This window comes from Acartia tonsa, chromosome 3, assembly GCF_053477335.1.
Source record: "Acartia tonsa isolate MP-2025a chromosome 3, ASM5347733v1, whole genome shotgun sequence".
NCBI lineage: Eukaryota > Metazoa > Arthropoda > Copepoda > Calanoida > Acartiidae > Acartia > Acartia tonsa.
The window spans coordinates 22,252,383-22,272,509 of record NC_137262.1 but is presented as its reverse complement, the minus strand read 5'-3'; the positions used below and the strand labels follow the sequence as shown (position 1 = coordinate 22,272,509).

The following is a 20,127-nucleotide window of genomic DNA, read 5'->3' as shown; positions in this document are numbered from 1 at the left end:
TTATCTTGTCAACATCAAATCCTGGACATTCATAATCACTATCTGACACAATCAACTGGTTACAATCAAATGCTTCCTGAACAAGATCATCCCTAGTATCAGCTAACACTCTGAAGGGAGCATTCTTAAACTTGTCAGCCCTAAGCAACACCTCTTTTACATTCCTTCTTATAAATGGCATGTCATCTTGTACAAAATTAAACTCCTTCCCTTGAATTAAACAACGGCCAAACTCACAGACAAAAACACCACAATCAAAAGTATTGGACTGAAGAGGAATGGTGTCCAGCTTAATGATACTTGCAGCTTTAGTAAGATAATCAATCTCAATGAAGAACTCCTTCAACTCTTCAAGTCTTGTTCCAGGATCATACCTGAGGGAATCATAATAACGGATAGCTTGTTGGGTGCGATCAATTTCGGCCAAAGCCCAATGTTTATTATTTAAATTGATAGGAACTAACAGCTTATTGCTAGCCATGATTCTGACTAGGCTTTTCCTAACACATCTCTTGGCGAAACCTACTCCGCGATCCATCAGATTCTGTACAAAATAGGAGGACATAACGTGCGTATCAGTATTGTGGGCAATTTCTTGCAAAAATACCTCAACAACTGCACCACAAAACCATCTTTTTGGTTGAAGCACAACCAACTCTTCCTTCTCCAGGTGTCTTCCCGTCCTGCTAGTTTTGCCATGTACAGAATTGCCAGAAATAATGTCATTAAAGTCATTAGCAATCTCATTATCTACAAGAGTATTCTGGAATGAGTATCGAGGAGTCACATTGCCAAAATCTTGATCCTTACTTTCAGGCACAGAACTGCCAAAGACTTTTGAGGCATCAGAACAGCCCTCTGCTACAACCTAAAATAATAACATATATGATTTAACAACCAAACACAAAACATCAAGAACAATGATCCCTTTGTACCAAGAACGGTATTTGGATGGAGTACAGAACTACTCAGGTGTCAGAACACACCAATTAGGAATATCTTTACCAAGGACGGTATTTGGATAGAGTACAGAACTACTCAGGTGTCAGAACACACCAACTTAGGAATATCTTTTGTGTTTAAGTATTCTATCAAATATGCTATTATCAGACCTATTCTATCAAACCCTATCAAAGTAAGTTTCAAGACAGTAGAATAAAAAAATACTCTAAACAGAATCCATGAATATATTTACTGTTTTAAATAAAAAATCTGTACAAATAAACAATAAAATGTTAAAAAAAAACATATATAATCTTGGTAAAATTGAATTATTTACAAAACTTTCTTTGAATTGCTGCTGCCAAATGGTGCTCACGAGTATTGAAGTCTACTTCTTCAACACCTTTGATCTTGATAAGATCTTTGACACTTCTTTCAGCAATTCTTTTCACAGCTTCACCAGCATTCTGGTATTCAACCTTGACCTTGTTTTGCCTTCCATCAACCATAGTAGCTATAACTCTACCATACTTAAGTTTAATATTTCTTGATCTCTGATTCTCTTTTGCGATAAACATCACCACATCTTCTACTTCTGGTATGTCTCCAGCTACCATTCTCTTGCCAGGAATAAACCTGTGTGCATATTCTCCTAATAAGTCAAACAACTTATTATCCATCTCTGCAAGTTTCTTCAAAGCAGTTGGAGGGTTAAATTCAATATTGAGAATAGCATCAGGACTCCTGGTATTATTCCTGCCTATCAAAAACATATTAGGTGTCAGCAGACCTAGATCATTGTGAATACCTCTATCATCCTGGTTATGACATATAGGTAAACCATTGATTACTGCTGCAATATTCAGTACTAATGTTTCCCATTCAAGAAAAGAATGTTTTTGACCAATATCACCTGCCTTTGTAATGTATTCCTTTAGAGCCTTAATTTTAGACTCAACACGTCCATGTTCATTATGAGCCAAAGGCGTAGAGAAATCTAGTATTAGGCGTTGATCTTTCCAGAGCCTTCCACGTAAATCTTTAAAGGTAAGGGATACATCCTTTAACTTCTTGAATGAGGATTGATTGTCAAGAATGACAAATTTGGGCCAACCATACCTGTCAGCTGTGCGAGTCATAGCCATTATGACTGATGTCACACTTAAATCTTCCAAAACTCCAATAGACGTAGCCCCTGATGCAAGACAAACCTGCACCAGGAAAAAAACATCTCTAGTAGAACGTTTCTTAATGCTGTCATGAGCAAGAAACGTACCAGCTATATCCATCATCATGGAGTAAAATGGAGGAGCTCTAAACAGTGAATACATTGATTGATTACCTGTAATAGGAGTCAAGAACTTCCTCATGAGATACCTACACCTGAGGCATGTCTCACGAATGAACTTGACAATCTTTCTAAGATTGCTAACATGAATAATGTTGGACACAAAGGTGATTGTTCTATCAACACCACTATGTGGACATAATGTCCAATGTGTATGCATACATAGTGCATATGTTACAGCACTAGAATACAAAAACACTGGTTGGAAAAAATCAATATTACTAAAGATTGGTATCTCTACATTGTTAATAAGTCTTATATCAGAATGTGAGAGCCTCCCTGCTCCAAACAAGACTCCATCCTTTTCTGTATACTCATTTAGTTTGTCAGGCTTACCTTTATAATATTCCTTGACTTCTTTGGTTCCTTCTTTGCACAAGAAATGCCATGCTGCATAGAAATCAAGTGGTGAACAGACAACAAAGCTGACATCAGCTATGTTTCTTGATTCATCATTGCAAGATGAGTTCTTCAACTGTAATGGTTGAATCTTGCACAAGCCATTTGTCCTGAATGAACTTTCAATGTTACACATTTTGCAATCTACCTGAAACACATTACCTTTGGATATATGTGCTCTATGTTTAGTTCTAAGGATAAACCTGAACACAGTCGCAAGGATGAGGAATCCTTTTGCAAAACCAAATTTGACTAAATCTACTACATAATTAGATTCAGTTTCATTGACTTTAGATTGATTTGGGTTAACTTTCATTGCTGTTATAGCAACATCAATGGTACTGACAGTATTATACCCAGTTTCATTACCATCAGCATTGTTATCAGTACTAGTACAATCTGCTGTGACATCATCAGGATCATTAGTAGCTTCTCTAGCAAGCTTACCTTCAGGAACATCATCCACCATACCTAGACTGTCTGTAGTTTTGCAACTGATCTGATCATTGAATATAAGTGTACAATTACAAGACTCACCTTCACAGTCTGCTTTTTCTTGTCCTTTATCAAGAGGGTCGCTGAAGAGAGACATAACTATAGGTGTTTCAGGTCCACTTGTTGTGGTTATTATTGGCATTGTGGGATGTGATTCCTTATCAATACTATCTTTTTCTTCATTGCTTAGTGACGAGCAAAGATCAGAATAAGATTTTAGTGGCATTTCAGCAAAATCAAGATGCATCCAACTGTGGCCAGTCTGCCAAATGGAGTCAACATCTACATCACAACAATCCACATCTCCCCTTGTAAGAAGATCTGCCGGATTCTGTTCACCTCTAATGTGATAAAACTTGTCATTACCAACTAACCTATGAATTATCTTTACTCTAGTGTTAACAAACTGTTTCAGTTTGTTGTTTGTATTTGCTATCCAGCAAATACTGATAGTCGAGTCCGAAGCAAATATTAATTTCTTGACCCTAGAACCTAATGTCTTAGATACTATGAATGCTAGCTGGGCTGCCAAAGTACATCCCAAGAGTTCATTTCTTGGGATGGTACTACTGCATGATTTGCTTTTTGCTGCTAATAACTGACAGCTGTAACTACCATCTGTTAGCTTTAACCTAGCATATGTAGCAGCACCACACATAGTTGCAGCAGCATCTGAACAGGTCAGAATTTCAATCTCATCAGGATTTACACAGTTTTCAGGGATGATAGTTCTCCTGACTGTGATATTCCTGGCATTATTCAGCATTTTCATATTCTCCAACCACCTTCCACGCAAGGCAACAGGAATCTCTTCTTCAAACCCAAGATTCTTAAGAGGTTGTAAGTCAATCTTAAGTCGTGCCTTTAAAGGTTCCAGGATGCCAGCTATATCAAATAGCTCAAGCGTTTTGCCAATAAGAACACGTCTAGTGAGCTTCTTTGTGGCAACAAGTTTCTCAACATCTTCATCAGTCTTCACAGGAAAATCATTGGCTCTTTTGACTCCTCTTCTGCGAGGGTTAAAGTTTATTTCAGATGAGTTAAGCAATAGCAGGTCATCCTTTGTATGCCAACGATATCCACCAAAGGTTGTTGAAACTCCATCTGATGAAGCCTTTTCACTTGGGTCTTCTCCACTTCTACAGACAACCTTAAGCTTAAATCCTCCATGAGGTAGTAACTCCTTGATCTCATTGATCATCTTATCAACCGTTTGCTCATCATTGGCACCACCTGAACTATCATCCATATACGTCAACTTGTGGATGACAGTATGAGCAAGAGGTAAATTCTCCTTAAAGATATCAGCAAGTCCTCTCAATGCATGAGTTGCCTGATTGCCTGCTGACTTAATACCATACATCATGGTGAGGATCACCATGATTTCATAATCCTCCTTAGGATCTAAACTGGCTGAAAAAAGGTACAAACTATATCTGTACATACCCTCCATTAGTCTGAGGGTATTGTACATTTTCGAAATATCGGAGCAAAAACTATACCTAAAACTCCTAAAATTCAAAACTATTGTGAAGAGATTTGTAAGGCAGTTGACCCCTTTGACAATCGTTTCATTAAAGGAACTGACTGTAGGGTCAACTACCAAACGAGCAGGGGTACTAATGGATCCCTGTTTGAATACTGATCTCCAGCAAAAGAAATGCTGAAAATCAGCATTCATGATCTCATTCTGAAGTTTTAAAGGTAAGTCTTTAAGTTTTGCTACATATCCTTTACTATAAATTTCCTCATGAAATTTTAAAACTGATTCTTTGACATCAGCAGGTTTATTCCTTTGTAATCTTAGGACACTTTCTGCTTGTTTTATATTAGAATTTTTGTTACCCCATTTTTTACTTAGATACGAATCAGGGTTACAAGAAAATGGATAAACACAACGTGTAACACCATTTTTGACATCTATTGTTACACTATTCCTTATTAAGACTTCCTCAGCTTCTTCCCGGATTGATAGATTTCTCAACTTATTTCCTGTCAAACAATCTTTACACTCTGCACATCTCGGGCACCTATAATCTACTACAGCACCATCATCTTCAGCTTCATCAACTGATTTATCAAGTGGTTTGGAAGATTCACCCTTTCTGAAAATGGAGGCTGTTTTCTTGAGTAAAGATAAACAGTCTTTGCAATTGATATGTGCTATGCACCTATCATTCAGGATTTCATTATGATCAGTAGGGATCAAGCCATCAATATCAATTATTCTATCGTTATCACTAATTGCGCTTACCTTAATTTCAATATTTTCATCAACACCTTTGCACCTGGGTACTGAGTCAATTGATTTTGATAGTAAGAGAAATGGTATGTCTATGCTGGAGTCCACAGTGGCTATCTCCTCATCATTATTATCAGAATCCAAATCTCTTGCAGGAATATCATTACTTAGACAAAATTCATTTACACAAGACTCATCAAGTACTAAAGCTTTTTCAGGCACACTTTGATTGGTAGGTGGTATGAATGAACATACATCCCTGTACTGGTTATATCCTGAATGAAAAAATGCAGTGAATGAATCATTTTGGGTTGTCAGATTGCATGAATTATAAGCATTCCTTATACTTGAATGTGGACCAGCAAAAATCAGATTACTATTGAATATGTCTTTGATAGGACTCTTCCAAACCTGTAACCCATTAGGTAGAACCAATAATCTAGTTGGGAAAAGTAAACTTTGTCTAATACCTATTATCATTCCGATGGTGGAGCCGCCGACATAGCTTGGACATATTTCCTTTGATAGTGGAGAAGAAACTAAGTGTTTTCTGAACTCTGCAACTATTTCAGACAGATCAATAAGAGGAATCTTCTCTGAAATACACTCCATCCCCAACAATGGAAAGGAATGATACTCTTCATTTTCATCAGGACCAATGGTGGTCTCGTAGAGAGGATTATTTGTGTTAACTACAGCTCCACCTGCTACCCTGAAAGATTGAGGTCTAGGATCAATTATAGTCATACCAACCTTATTAGCCAAATCAGCAGTAATAGCCTCCCCCATTGCCCCTGAATCATAGAGCACTAGTGTCTGATGACCAGAGATGTTTAAGATTTGCATAGGATAAACCGCATACTCTTTAGAATCTTGGTTGATCCTATGCAAAACTTCTGACTTATCTATCATAGCACCTCTGGTCACATCAAACACATTGGGATTAGTTCTAATCTTGGCAGAACTTTTACAAGTAGATTCAGTGGCAGTATTCATGATAGGGTGCGGACCATTAACTAAAGATTCTGGCATAAAGTGATTGAGTATAATGGATGTTCCCTCATCAAAGCCTACTAACATTTCAGGTAGTGCATTGAGAACATCAGGGTTGTTATTTTTATGCTCCCAACACAGCAATACATTTCTCTCTACATCATTTGATGCACAACCCTTACAAATCAATGCAATTGGTAACTGAGACTTGTAAGAGCACTTGCTAGGAGATTTCTTGGTGCACTTATACAAAAAACACAAACAACAGAGGTTTTTTTGTTTAGCACAACTCAGTCGATCTTTAGGTTTCATGCTTAAAAATACCTGACATTTACCTGTTTTATAATCACTTAATTTCTTCATGCGATCTTTATGCACAAAGCACACAGATTTTATAAATTTGTCATCCTTGTTTCGATCAGCTTTCATATGAAGAACTTGGTTGTGGTCCTTACCTTTCTTATCATCCTTCTTGGAGTCAGTTCCTTTGATAGTTTTCTTCTCTAGGTTATCCACATAGTTTTCCATAGCAAACTCTACTGCATCCATCTCATGCATAAGCATATCTCTCAGAAGCTGAAAGGATTTCTTACCTAGTATATTCTCAGTATTTTTCAGCTTCCTTTCTTCCACATAGGCATTAGAGAACTTCTCATACAAGAATCCAGGTAGAAGTGCAGACAATTCCATTACATTACTGTGACTGAAAATTTCCAGTTCCATATCAGGATAATCTATCACATTAAGGTCCACCAAAGACTGGATTTGATCCAAAACTTCAGTAAATCCTCTAATATAATCAAGTTTCTGTTGTTTTGATGACCTGTAAAAAATATTAGGTAGAGACTTAATCTGATTCTTTTTGTTGGAAAGAAGCCTATTTACATTACCAAACTTATCAATAAGTTTCCTTTTCATATCACTAAAGTTATCCCTAATATGTTTAACAACACGCTTGGGATTATCCCCGAGGTAATTATTGAACAGGTAAAGCCCTTTCTCTTCTTGAGTTAGACCTCTGGATATGACCTCAAATCCTTTGAGAAACTCATATACGTGGTATTTATCCTCATGTCCTTGAAATTTTACTAAGTGCAACGGTTCTGAGTACTTTCTATCGCTTGCAAGATAAAGATCACTTTTATTCATCAAGTCTTCTATGTTATCCAGCCATCCAGACGCTGATTTGAAAGCTTCCACGGCATGCCCCTTCAATGCTTGATTATACTCAGGAATATCCTTAACTTCTCTTTTAAGATCTTCAATAAGTTTCTCAATGATTGGTCTCTTGTTCTTATTAAGAGTAATGATCTCACTGTCAGAAAGTTTTCTATTTACTGAAGAGACAGTTATTTTAGAGATTGACTTAATAGTTTTTAGTAGGGCTAGTTCAGAGAGATTATTTGATTCAATCTCAACATTTCTCCAAGTTTCGCCCATTCTAATTAAGGTTTCAGTACCTGGGTGTCCCTCCTGATCAGAATTAAAACCTTCAATATTTGTATTCCTTACCTGACTTACCGTGATATTTGGAGTAACTGAATCACTAATCTCATTACCATTTGAAGTGGTATTATATTGAGAGTTAGAGTATCTAGATGAAGTATCATTCCTTAATGTAACTGAAGCTACTCCTGATACTGGTGCAGGTTGTTGTGATGTAGGTGGTAACTGTCCTGTTCTGGTTTCATTCAATGCACCTGCATAATCAGAGATCATTCCAGCAAGAGGTACAGAATATCTTAACTTTAATGAATCTGCTGTATTACAGGCAGAAGTTTTATGTTGTGTGATCTCAGACGAAGATGTAATCAATGGAGATGGGACAGAAAATGATACTGAGGACACAATGTTTGATGAAGGTAAACCTACTAAAGCATTTCCAATTTGAGCTTCTTTACCAGAACTTCCAATGAAATTACCTGGCTCATGATCGTTTGTCCTTTTCCTTTGAGTTACGTTTTCTGGATTTCTTGAGAGTCTGTTAGAAACATCATCCTCAGTAATCTCAACCTCATTGGTTTTCTCCTCGTACCTTTTGACTATCTCCCTATAGTCTTCCCTGATATTTTCATACTCTTCTTTAAGAACCTGTACTTGAGAAATCAACTGATCAGTTTCTCCTTCACTGTTGTACTCTAATACTATATTATCTAGAGCATTAAAATATAGCTCAAGTTTGGAAACCATTTTAATAGTTTCTTCAAACCTTCTAACAGCATCATATTTAGATCTTACCTCCTTCTTTTTGGGATCTAAGAACTTAGTTGTTTCTGTTGATCGTTTGATCAAACCCTTTATTTTATTATTAAACTTCTCAATATCATCTACATATAACTTACCTAACCCTGCTTCCACTTTGGATAGTGACGAGTAACAGGATACAGATGATACCTTTGAGTTAACGGATTCGGGTATAGAAGATGTATCACTTCCCTTTTGGGAGTTGTTTGTATCAGTTTTATTCATGTTGATTTTGTTCAATAAATTGATGGAACATTATTTCAAATTGATATGATTAAGACACAAAACTTCGCACAATTCAATGTTGCAAAAATGGGTAAAAAGACACTGGATATATCTTAATCATATGCTATGAAAAAAAATAACCATCAATAAACATCTTTGAACAAAATCAACATCTATTAACCAATATCACAAACAAAATGACATATATAAAACAAAATCCAAACATATAATATTTAAATCAAAACATATAATATGTATATCAATAAAAAGTAGACAAATGCTGGATCTAACAGTAATTCAACTTGTTGAACTGAAATAATAAACACTATATTTGTATGTGTTCAAACAAGGTTTCAATAATGCATAGCAAGCACAGAACTGCTAGATTATGCATAACAAGTACAAGCAATCAGCAAAGAAGTGCTTTATTCCTTGTACATGAAAAGTAAATAGTTACTAGCTCAACTTATTGGTTTATAGTGAAGACAAACACTAAGCTTAAAACACTAAATGCAAGCTACAAAAACTATTAGAATTGATTCAAATAATACCATAAACAGCAGAAATAACTAATAGAGTAGCTTAAATGTGGTTTAAAACTATAAAATAATGCCTAAAACTATAAATAATAAAGAGCTATAAGATATAACTAAACTACCAAAAACTTACTTGTGCTGAAGCTATCCAGTTAAAAGAATTAACAGAATACATGACTGCAACGGCTGGCAACAGCTGGCAACGGCTGGCAACGGCTGGCAACAGCTGGCAACGGCTGGCAACAGCTGGCAATAAATAGTGCCACTGGCAGTGACTGGAAACAGCAGAAACACTGGCAACTGCTCACAAATTGAGTTCTAAAATAGTCACAGTACATTTAAAGTATTTTAAACCCAGAACCTTAAAACTTAAAATTAACTATATGAGATTCAGCACAGAATTGCCAAAAACTCATAAAAATGAAATTAGGATAAAATAAATAATTACTAGCAAAGAAATGCCAGAAATTTGTTAAATAAAATAGTACTAAATTAGGTTCCAGCTTTAAAATCCAAAAAACGTTTTAACTAGTTAAAAATACTCACAAGAACTGACTAATTAACCAAACAGAGGCAATATTTATACTAGTAGGATTTGTTTACCTTTTAGGTTTGGTTTGGCAACTCCACATGTACAACATGTGCTCTATATTCTAAATTATAACTAATAAATAAAAGAATAGGATAAAAAAAAATGTGTAAATTAACCTAAAATTAATTAAATAAAAAACGAACTTTTAAAACTAAGTTTTAGAGTAAAAAATATGCTTTTTTTGTATATAAAATGGACTCTTTGTATATTTCAAGCCAATTTAGACTCTTTGCATCTTTGAATTATTACCACATGCATATAAGAATAAAAGGACACAGACGAATTTTAAAATTAAGGACTTTAGAGATAAATTTGAAGTTTTAAAGTTAAATTTAAAGTAGCTACGACTTTTTTTTAGCTAAAATTAAACAATTATAAGTTGTTTTACACTGTTTAAAGCGATTTTACAACAATTATCTCAAACCGTTTGGGCGTGACAGGCAAAAAACTAAAAAAAATGGCCTAAAAATTGACTGGCCTGTCATTTCATCAAAGAAATCCATCAAAAAATCACAATTTGAAATTTTAATTAATTAATAACATTTTTCTCATGAGAGATAATGACACAAGACTTTCACTTGGTGAAAATTCAGCATTGTGGGCCGCCTAGACTTTATATTTGGTGACCCTGGGGTGACGGGGTCAGTGCTCCCCACACCCACGAAGTGGGAATACTTTTGAAAATCACGTTTTTTCAGTTTTTCCCCTTAAAGGAGGGGAAGGAGTCGTTTTAGAGACTTCAAACATCTCTTTGATGTTGAACAAATTTATGAGGCAGACATTTCTTTACTTATGTTTGATTCGCCTCCGGCTGACCGTATAGCCGTTATTCGCCGCCGAAGGCGTGATTTTTGGCGATTTTTGCCGTATCCGAGGTTTTAATGGACATTTAGGAGGGGAAAGAGTTGTCCAATCAAGTTGATGATGAAGTACATTTTTGTAGGCAATTACATTGGCTAAATTTCATGTAAAGTGAAATTTTTTGTACCTTCAACCGGTTTTGCTCCAGCTGAATCGATTTACAGATACCCCCTAAAAACCGGAAAAAATCGGTTTTTATAAAAATCACGGCCGGTTTTGGCTGGATCAGGCTCAAATTTTGCATGGAGTCATCCTTTGGTATTCCACACAGTTGATACTTGATCTGGCAAGATCCCAGAAAAGTGTGGTATATCTCCCCCCCCCCCCCCCCCTCCTAAATATTATAAAGTTGTAAACGTTTAATTGCTACTAAAGATTGGTTGTCGTCTTTCAGAATCAGCTGATGTTGTACCCGAACACAACAAGTACAAGTGGCTCCAGTAGCAGCGGTGGAAAGAGCAAGGGAATTGCCAGTTGTAAACAACACATGCATCTTGATGAGAAAATGGTTCAGGCAGAGTTACCAAGTTTTGAATTATTATTTAAAGATTAAGTTCAAATATCTCCACTGCAGACTTAGCGGGGACCTTTTTCCTGTCAAAATGAACCATCGGTCAAAATGAACCCTCACTCCCCCCCCCCCCCCCCCCTTCTTACCTTCATATGATTTCAACACCTTACTTTAAATTTTGAAAATGAACGAGTTGTACGACTACAGGGTAACCCCTAATTGTTTCAGCCCTCCCCCCAAGGGTTAGATCAGGTATTATTTCGTACAAGGTAGTCCCTCAGGCAATGAGTAGCACCTCATCTATTATCTTATTTATTAACTTGATAACCTTGAACTGTAGGAATTATATGCCAAAGCCAACGCCAACCAGAATGTCTACTCTACACTACCCCGCAGCAGAAATCAACATCATTCACAAAGGTTAGTAGCGCACTTACTCATCAGGGTACGTCTGAATGTTTGTTACTGTGCACTTAAAACTGTAGATTTTACGCTGCGCGGCCATGTAGTTGGCGTAAACTAAAACGATGATATTCTACACAATCTTACTCCATACCCCAGCGAAAACAAACACGCTTGGAAAAAAATCTAAAAAAGGTAGTATTGATGTTCAAAATTTTTAACTTATTACATTAATTTTATAAATTTGATAACTGTTTTTTGACATATTGATAATGATGCGCTCTCGTTTCCGCTTAATTTATAGCACCTTGACTTTACAGTAATATTTGACAATAGTTTATTACTACCTACTAGCGGCTACGCTAAATTATTTTTGTCGAACTATGTTAAAATCAGCTATTTACCAAAAATATTTTTTCCTCCGCTAGTTCCAGAAAACTCTGCAGTTCTCTTGGTAGGGTGGTGATACCCTCCCCCAAAATAGCTGTAAACCTTCCCAGGACCTATGAGAAGCTACTCTGTAAATGAAAACCATATAGGTTCAGCAGTTAGCGAGATCCTTTGGAACAAACAAACATCCTGTTACTTTATTATAAGGATTCAACCAAAATTTATAATTCAAATCTTTTTATAAAAGTAATAGGATTTCTGTTTGTAACTTAAGATCCCGTTTTCTGCTAAGCTTCTTAGAGCTCCAGGGAAGGTTTACAACTATTTTTGGAGGGAAACTCCATAATTCTAAAATAAATCACCCCTGGAAAAATTGAACCTCCCATAATAATCTATAATACAAAGTAGAACGATGTCTGTCCGTCTGTCTGTCCGTCTGTCCGTCTGTCTGTCCGTCTGAAGCTTAAGATCTCAGTAACCACTGAACCGATTGGGCTCTACTCTTCAGGGAATATACCTACTGGTCCTGTGATGGTTTTAAGCTATTTTCTTGGGGGGTGGGACACCCCCAACCCCCCCAAAAAAATGAAAATACCCCCCCCAAAAATAAAATTTTTTTTTACTTTTTCTTTTTAAATCTAAAATACGAAAAATTAAGTTGATCAAACCTCTTGGGGCAAAGCCCCTAGAGGCTAGGGGCGAAGCCGCTAGTATTTTATATAGGATTTGTTAACCTGATTAAATTTAGGATGGTAACTTGAAATATGTCTCAAACTTTTTTTCAGTAAAGTTCCTTTCAGATATTGTATTAAAGAACTTTACTTTTAGGACTGACTCAACTGGCGGTGGACACAACAACCAAAGCTTTGGAGGAGGAGGAGGACATTTCCACAGCTCAGGAGGGGGGGAACAACACGGAGCACCAATAGGAAATTATTGGCGTACAATTAATCAATAATAAATTTGGTTTATTGCAATTTTTCATTATTACTGGGAAGTAAACTATATTTTTTGCATTTATTTATAAAAAAAAATCTATTTCTCTAAATGCTTAGGTTTTTTCTTGATTTAAATTAACAGACCCTTTTTCCTAATATTCCCTGTAGGAAGGAAGGTTGGTCTTGGTTGAAAGGACAATATCGTAAACAATATTTTTCAATTCCTTTCAAAATTTAACCGGAAGATAACATTTTACTTTTCAGTATAGACAAAAGACAAATGAGTCAAAGACTTGTTTTTAAAATTTTTAATTTATATTCTTTATATGAGAATAGTGGCTTCGCTCAAAAAAGGGTTGGGGTGAGTTAAAAAGATTTGTTGGTAAAGATTAAAAAGATTTGGTGCTTTTTGTGAGGGTTGGTATACTTTAAAAAGGGCTGACTAATACTATGACCCTTACCTAGCCTTATAGAAAGGTAAAAACAAATCAGATAAATTGATTTTAAATTTAAAATTTGATTTTAAATTTAAAATTAAAAATAAATAAGCCAATGAGATCATTTGGTTTTAACTAATTTACTGAAATTTAAAAGAACAGATTTTGTAACTTTTAAAGTTTTGCAAATTTTACTTTATATCCTTATGTTTTCTTTATGAAAATTTAATATTAATCTTAGAATTTGTTTTAGTTAGTTTATAACTCTATTAAATAGACACCATTCATGAATTAATTTCCAAGAAAAATTACGGAGCATTATTCTCAAAGAAACTAATTTTTAATCCATTTCATAAAATTATATTTCAAACTAATGAGAGGTTAAAAAATAACAATTGAATGAAATATCTATGTATATGACAAAAAATTTGCCTAGAATTAAAAAATTATGGATAAGCCCCCTGAACTTCCTTAAAATTTTGTACCAGTCAAAATATTGAGTTTAAAACTCCTCCCTCTCTCTCTCTCTCTCTCTCTCTCTCTCTCTCTCTCTCTCTCTCTCTCTCTCTCTCTCTCTCTCTCTCTCTCTCTCTCTCTCTCTCTCTCTCTCTCTCTCTCTTTCTTCCGTCTCACTTTTATAAGCAAATCTACTTTATAATTTAAATTTTTTCTAATTTTGGTGGTCTGGACTTCTGTTTAGGATGTTGGACGTTGAACCACACCCAAAATAAGATTACATCTATTTAACTCAATGTTATCTAAATTTGTGAGATGTTAAGATAGAAAACTGTAACTAAAATTGCTAATTATCAACTAACTAGAAAATAATTTTTAAGACTGCTTTTATTTTATTGCCCTTTTTTGATAATTATGGATGTTTTCTTCCTTGTTTGTCTTTCAACAACAGTATCAATATTTTAAAAGTGAATCCTATTTTGTCCGGAAAATTTTGTTGGCAAGAAGTGATGTTTTTCTTCATCTATTATTTACAAACATTTTTAATATTTTAGTCTCAGTGCAAATACTGATGTAAACAAAAATAGGGATAATGTAAAATTTATTTTATTTATGTACCAAAATAAAAACTATGAAGTATTATTTACTTCATTCTTTTATTTGCAACTGAAGGGATAAGATAATGGACGATAATTTGATGTACATCCCTAATGATAATTAACAATAGTATCCCTTTTGTACATTAACTACTGGTTGAAACATATGTAGATAAGTTTGAACCAAGATTGATTAAAAGTCCCTGAAGATTTTAACATCGTAATTTACAGTCCAATGTCCCTGGATTATTTAATTCTTTGTCGCTAAAAGTATCGGAATTTGATATTTTACGATTTTGATCAAGGAAATCTTGTAACGCCAAAGTTATTTGCAGGTTATGATTGTCACTCTCTGACCCGAGCCTCCTGCAGCTCTGTGCAGAGCCAGGGACAAGTACAGGCTGTACCATCTCATTCTAACAGTCTCAAGAGTATCAAGCGTGTCAAATTTAAGGTAACCATTTTAATCTTAATTGCTTTCAAAAACTTTATGGCATTTTTAAAATTTATACTAGCTCTGACATTATCTAAAAGTAGAAAGTATTTTGCCTGAATAAATAAACTTTACAAAACTTAAATATGTTTACAAGGTATTCCATAAAAAAATATCACTTTCCCTTTCTTAATGAAAGAATAAAAAAAATAAATTCCAAGTATTCAAATTTAGCATGACTATAACTTTACATTGTTTGTAAAAAAAGTGCGTTTTAATAATAGTGATTCTGAAAAAACCGTTTTTTGCAAAACATTTTTGTATGTTTTTAAAAATATTTTAAGCTAACAGATGCATTTCTAGTAAACTAAACTTAAATCTAAAAAAATTTATAGGATGAAGCCGACAGAAGTAAGGAATGTCCAATTTGTGATCAGAAGGCCTACGCCACAATCTTGAGTGGCTCTACAGGAACCACAAACACCACCAGACACAATACCCTTGACTCACATCAGCTGAAGCAGCGCAGCAGCTGTGCCGCTGCTGGAAAGTCGTCTTCCAACTCGTCTAATTCTTCGTCGACAGCTCCCAGACGGCTCTCATTACATAATCCTGAGGTTAAGAAAAAATCTTGTTTGTCTCCCTCATCAGGTGGGTTTTGAAGAAACTAAATACATACCAATAAAGATTATTTAAAGTTTGCTTGGGTAAAATGCAATCAGAATACTTTACTCCACTCTTTCAGTGAGTGAAGAAAGTCGCTTAAAAAAATTCTGACGTCATAAAAACGAGGGATGAGGAAAGGAGGAGTGGGAAAGAAAACTCCTAAAAAATAGATGAATAATCCCTCATTTTTATACATCACATGTTGCTTTTTGAGCGACTTTCTTCACTCACCTCTTTCATAGAATTACAACTTTCTTGACAGTTACTTTTTTTAGTGCATGGAGGTTGTCACCAACCCTTAATGTTGCCCCCTGGACCCAACCCTCCCAGCCTGCACAGCCCTGGCGTCAAACCAACTATTTGTCTTCCCTCCTCTCAGTCCCCAGGCAGCAGTATCCAGCTGGGGGGAGCTAGCAGTCCCCTGGGCCATACACAGCAGCTTTCGGAGGTGGCCGCTCTACTTCTACCCCCTCCGCCACTATCTCCTGGAGAGAGTGGCAAGGAGGATTGTGACCCAATGCTACCTGCAAACCAGGTTTTTTATTAGCTTTTGATATTTTCATAAGTAGATATTCATATCATAGTTTTAACTTCTGAAATCATGTTTCTTGAAAATTTTAACCACATAACCATATAACTTTACTATTTTTAGGTTAATGGAGGTGACAATGAGATAATTCCTCCTCCACCTGAAGTTTCTACCAACCAGGAGTTGGTGACATCTTTCATTTGTGTGGCCAATAAGGAAATAGAGTCACAAATCTAACTTTGTGGTATCCAATAGGAAATTGTAATCTTACCATAAGTAAACATTATTGAATCTTTTTTAAATAAGATAAGGTAGCCATATTTTCCCAAGTTTCAACAATATTCAAAATGTACCAATTGAAAGCCAAAGCATTCCCCACGTCAAATTGTTTATTGATAATTGAATCCTTTTTTATGGATTATGTCAAAATTTTAATACTAAAATTTGTTTGGAAAATTTTAAAGGCTACTTTAAAAAAAATACAAATAATCATATCATTGAAATGTAACAAATTGTATAATGTAATTTTCATATTGAAATTACAAAATTTGATAATGATAATGTTTAGCTTTTTATAAATGTTTCATGTCTACTTAATACCAGTGAAGAAGTTCTTAATATAATAAAAATAACTTTGATTCTAACCTTTTCATATTTTTTAGTAATTTTATTTTCTTAGTAGTTTTACCTTTTTGTAATTAAATAATATATATTTATAATCAATACTAATTTTATGATCTCATTTTAATAATATAAGTAAAATTAAACTATTTCTATTTTTCAAAGAAGTTTTCCCCTCATAAAAAATATTTTCTGTAACACTTTTAAACTTTTACACTTAAACCCTCTAATTTTTATACTACTAATAAAAATTATATTAAATATGTAGATTGTCTAAATATAATATTAAGTATCTTGTTATATGTTAAAAGGACTCTCCTTGATAAAGAAAATCGTATAATTAAAAAAATCTAAGAGGAAGCTCTTGTTCTCTGTTTGATTTGTAAGTAAAAAAGATATTTAAATCATTATGATTGAAGTCATTGAAAGTTTTAATTTCCTACTTTCCCCATCAACAAACTATGCTCCTTAAGTGGCCTGTGTATTAAATTGTAATAAATTTTGAGACTCCAATTGACTCATAGGGCTAAACATTGTTTTTGGTATTTGTTCTAAACAAGGAAATCGTGTAGTAGGGATGTATTGTATATCGTTGTGTGTCGATGTTAGAGGTCTGATATACATAAGTTACTCCAGAACCATAGATATTTGGCGCGAAAAACAAAACTGAAATTGTCTGCCATAATGTTCAAAGGACTTTAATCGGGACGCTGTATATATTTTTTGCTTGAAATTAAACATAGCTCAAAGGTTGCAGGTTAGATTTTTGTATAGGGAGACTACTTTTAAAAAATGTTGTAGAACTAATTGAATGATTCGTTTGTAATTAAGAACTTCTATTTGATAAAATAATAATAATTATAAAAAAAACCATGGAGTACATTGTAATGCATTTTGTTAATATAATAGAAAAATACAATAAATCTTTTTGTAGTTTATATCTTTTTTTATTTCCTATTTGATATTTTAAAAAGCGCAGTTACTTCATAATTAATTTTTGTCTGTTCAAATTCTTTTTCTTTATTTTAACTTGTTTTTTTTAATCTTTGAAGAATTATTGTATCCTCATTAACATGTCGGTGATGTGTCAGCCAGAAAAATAGGACAAAAAGTTATATAGATACGCGCACTGCCGCGCAGCGCCTTGTAGTTTAAATGGCAAAACTGCTCCGTCCGGAGGGCTTCTGCTAATGACTTCTTGGTATTGAGCGATCAAAATGTGATGGCGCGAACGGACGTTAATTACGCAACAGAGATAGCGACGAAAAATCGCCGTTTCAACGATTCATAAAAGGTTTAAATTTTCTTTGTTTTATTTTGTTGTGAGTGTTTCTTAAAGTTTAACTTACTTCTGCTTTGGAAGTAGGAGTGCCATGGCCCAAAAAAGGCGCATCTCATTAACATGCACATAAAATGGTTGTTCTGCGAAAGTTGGAATTAACCAGTTATAACACCAAGTGAATGACATATATTGCAAACCATTAAAATTGAATATATGACTATGCATTATAATTATATGTTAGATCATTGATGCTCATTTACGCAATTTAATGGCCTATCACATGCATATCCCTAAAGGATATTTCTTATTACCTATATCTGTCTTTTTGTATGTTCAGAGTTTTTATGTGTGTGTGTGTGTGTACTGTAATTAGAATTAGAAGTGCTATGATAGTAAATTAGTTAATTCCCATGAAAAGATAAATATAAATTGCTATTGCGCCCTCTTATCTTTAAGATATGATTTTTAAATTTTCAGTATAGTCGGTAAAGCTTTTTATTAGGATTTTTTTGACTCCATGTCAAGGGCTGAAAGCTTAAAAATGTGTAAATAGATAAAAAACCCTTGGGAAAGTTAGAATTTCAGTTAGTTATTTTTGCATTCTTCGTTTAAAAGTGTAAACATAAACATTTAAATCTAAACTCTAAAATGATAATACCATTTTAAGTTCTCAAAGGTTATCATATTGCCAAATCTTTTTAAAAATTTAACCAAAGAAAATTTGATATTATTACATACTTAGCATGGACAAGGCTGCTGTGTTTGATTGGACGACTTTTAACTGTAAGTCCTAACATTACATGGTAATCAGTTGAACCTATTTTGGGCCAAGGCATCCTCCATACTCTAACTATTAACGCAGTGCATAAGGAATCATTTTTAACGTCTTTATTTATGACCCAGTGTTAAGCCGATTCAAACCCATCACCTCCCCGACGTGGACCAAATTTTTTCTAGGTGTAATTTGAGAAGAATAAAGAGTAATGGTAGATTAGCTAAAATTCTATGTTTCTCAGGAGGGTAATATAATACACACACTTAAGGTTAACCACTATACAACATATTTTAAGAAGTGAAGCTACCCTATAAACAATGATTAGTTGAAAGTTTATAACGAAACTGTGGCTTAACACATATTTCCCATCCGCTGGGTAAGGTTTTGGTTCGAATCTCGACCTAACATTGCATCATAAATAAAAAAAAGTTAAAAATATTTCCCTATGCTGCTATGTCGGTTTCTTTACACACATGGGGGGAATGTTGGAGCTCTAAAAAGTAATTAATAATTTTAATACAAAGCAAGGACTTGCAGATAAAGGTCGTACAAAAAAGGTTTAGTTGTCTGTAGGTCATTTAGTCATGTTATCATGAATTTGTATAAGCAAGATTAGATTTGAGGTATACCAAAATAAGACCTAATTGAGCATCCCTTCCTAAATCTCCATATAACTGCCATCTTTGAATTTTCAAAGGTTTTTTATTTTATCTATTTATGAATATAATTGTCCTTGAGTATTCTATCTTTGTACTTTAATTAATTTTATATGAATTTGTTTTTAGCTTTACTTTTGCAAGAAAGGGGATAACCAGATAACATGTACCCACAATCCACATATAATTTTAAATCCAGTCGTTTAGAGATTTTACTGAACAATATAGACACAAACGTATACATTAAAAGTCAAATAACTTAATAACCATGTCCAATCAAATTTCACTTCTTTAAAGCTTTTTAAAGCGTTTTCAGTATCATTATTCTTAAGCTAGGATATTGATACTAGGGACGTCTTAAATTCCCTTTTAGTATAGATATAAGACCAGATAATGTTATGTAATATCATTTTTTTACCTGAAATAAAACTCTAAATCGTTATAAACACATTGTCCTTGTTTTATTTGCAACAATAAAAGTAAAATAATCTAAAATTCGAAGGTTTTTATTTGCATTTTCCTAATAAATTACTAAAAATATTGTTATTTTTCTAGCAT

The 20,127-nt window shown here is 34.2% G+C and overlaps 2 protein-coding genes across 2 annotated transcripts in view; one reads left to right on the top strand and one right to left on the bottom strand.

Moving 5' to 3' along the window:
- Nucleotides 1-10,235, bottom strand: LOC145312920 (uncharacterized). Its single transcript, XM_080152128.1, has 4 exons — nucleotides 9,971-10,235; nucleotides 9,558-9,742; nucleotides 161-868; nucleotides 1-42 (listed from the first exon to the last, which is right to left on the bottom strand). Exons 2-4 carry the CDS (start codon nucleotides 9,597-9,599, stop codon nucleotides 1-3), a joined length of 792 nt encoding a protein of 263 aa, XP_080008254.1. The 5' UTR covers nucleotides 9,600-9,742; nucleotides 9,971-10,235.
- The window catches only part of LOC145313658 (uncharacterized), a 103,902-nt gene extending 86,108 nt beyond the window's left edge, over nucleotides 1-17,794 (top strand). Inside the window, exons 22-28 of the mRNA XM_080153164.1 lie at nucleotides 11,272-11,391; nucleotides 11,729-11,808; nucleotides 13,009-13,110; nucleotides 14,944-15,061; nucleotides 15,436-15,691; nucleotides 15,982-16,241; nucleotides 16,359-17,794. Coding sequence (XP_080009290.1) covers nucleotides 11,272-11,391; nucleotides 11,729-11,808; nucleotides 13,009-13,110; nucleotides 14,944-15,061; nucleotides 15,436-15,691; nucleotides 15,982-16,241; nucleotides 16,359-16,472 — 1,050 coding nt within the window. The 3' untranslated portion in view covers nucleotides 16,473-17,794. The remainder of the gene's footprint in view (nucleotides 1-11,271; nucleotides 11,392-11,728; nucleotides 11,809-13,008; nucleotides 13,111-14,943; nucleotides 15,062-15,435; nucleotides 15,692-15,981; nucleotides 16,242-16,358) is intronic.
- Nucleotides 17,795-20,127: the final 2,333 nt, after the last annotated feature.

Excerpts from the sequence above, each read along its gene's own strand:
- LOC145312920 (XM_080152128.1), bottom strand. The coding sequence starts at position 9,599 with ATGTATTCTGTTAATTCTTTTAACTGGATAGCTTCAGCACAA. Across the intron at positions 869-9,557 it reads ACTGGATAGCTTCAGCACAA|GTTGTAGCAGAGGGCTGTTC; the intron begins GTAAGTTTTTGG and ends TTATTATTTTAG. Across the intron at positions 43-160 it reads TGCCATTTATAAGAAGGAAT|ATAGTGATTATGAATGTCCA; the intron begins GTAAAAGAGGTG and ends TGATTGTGTCAG.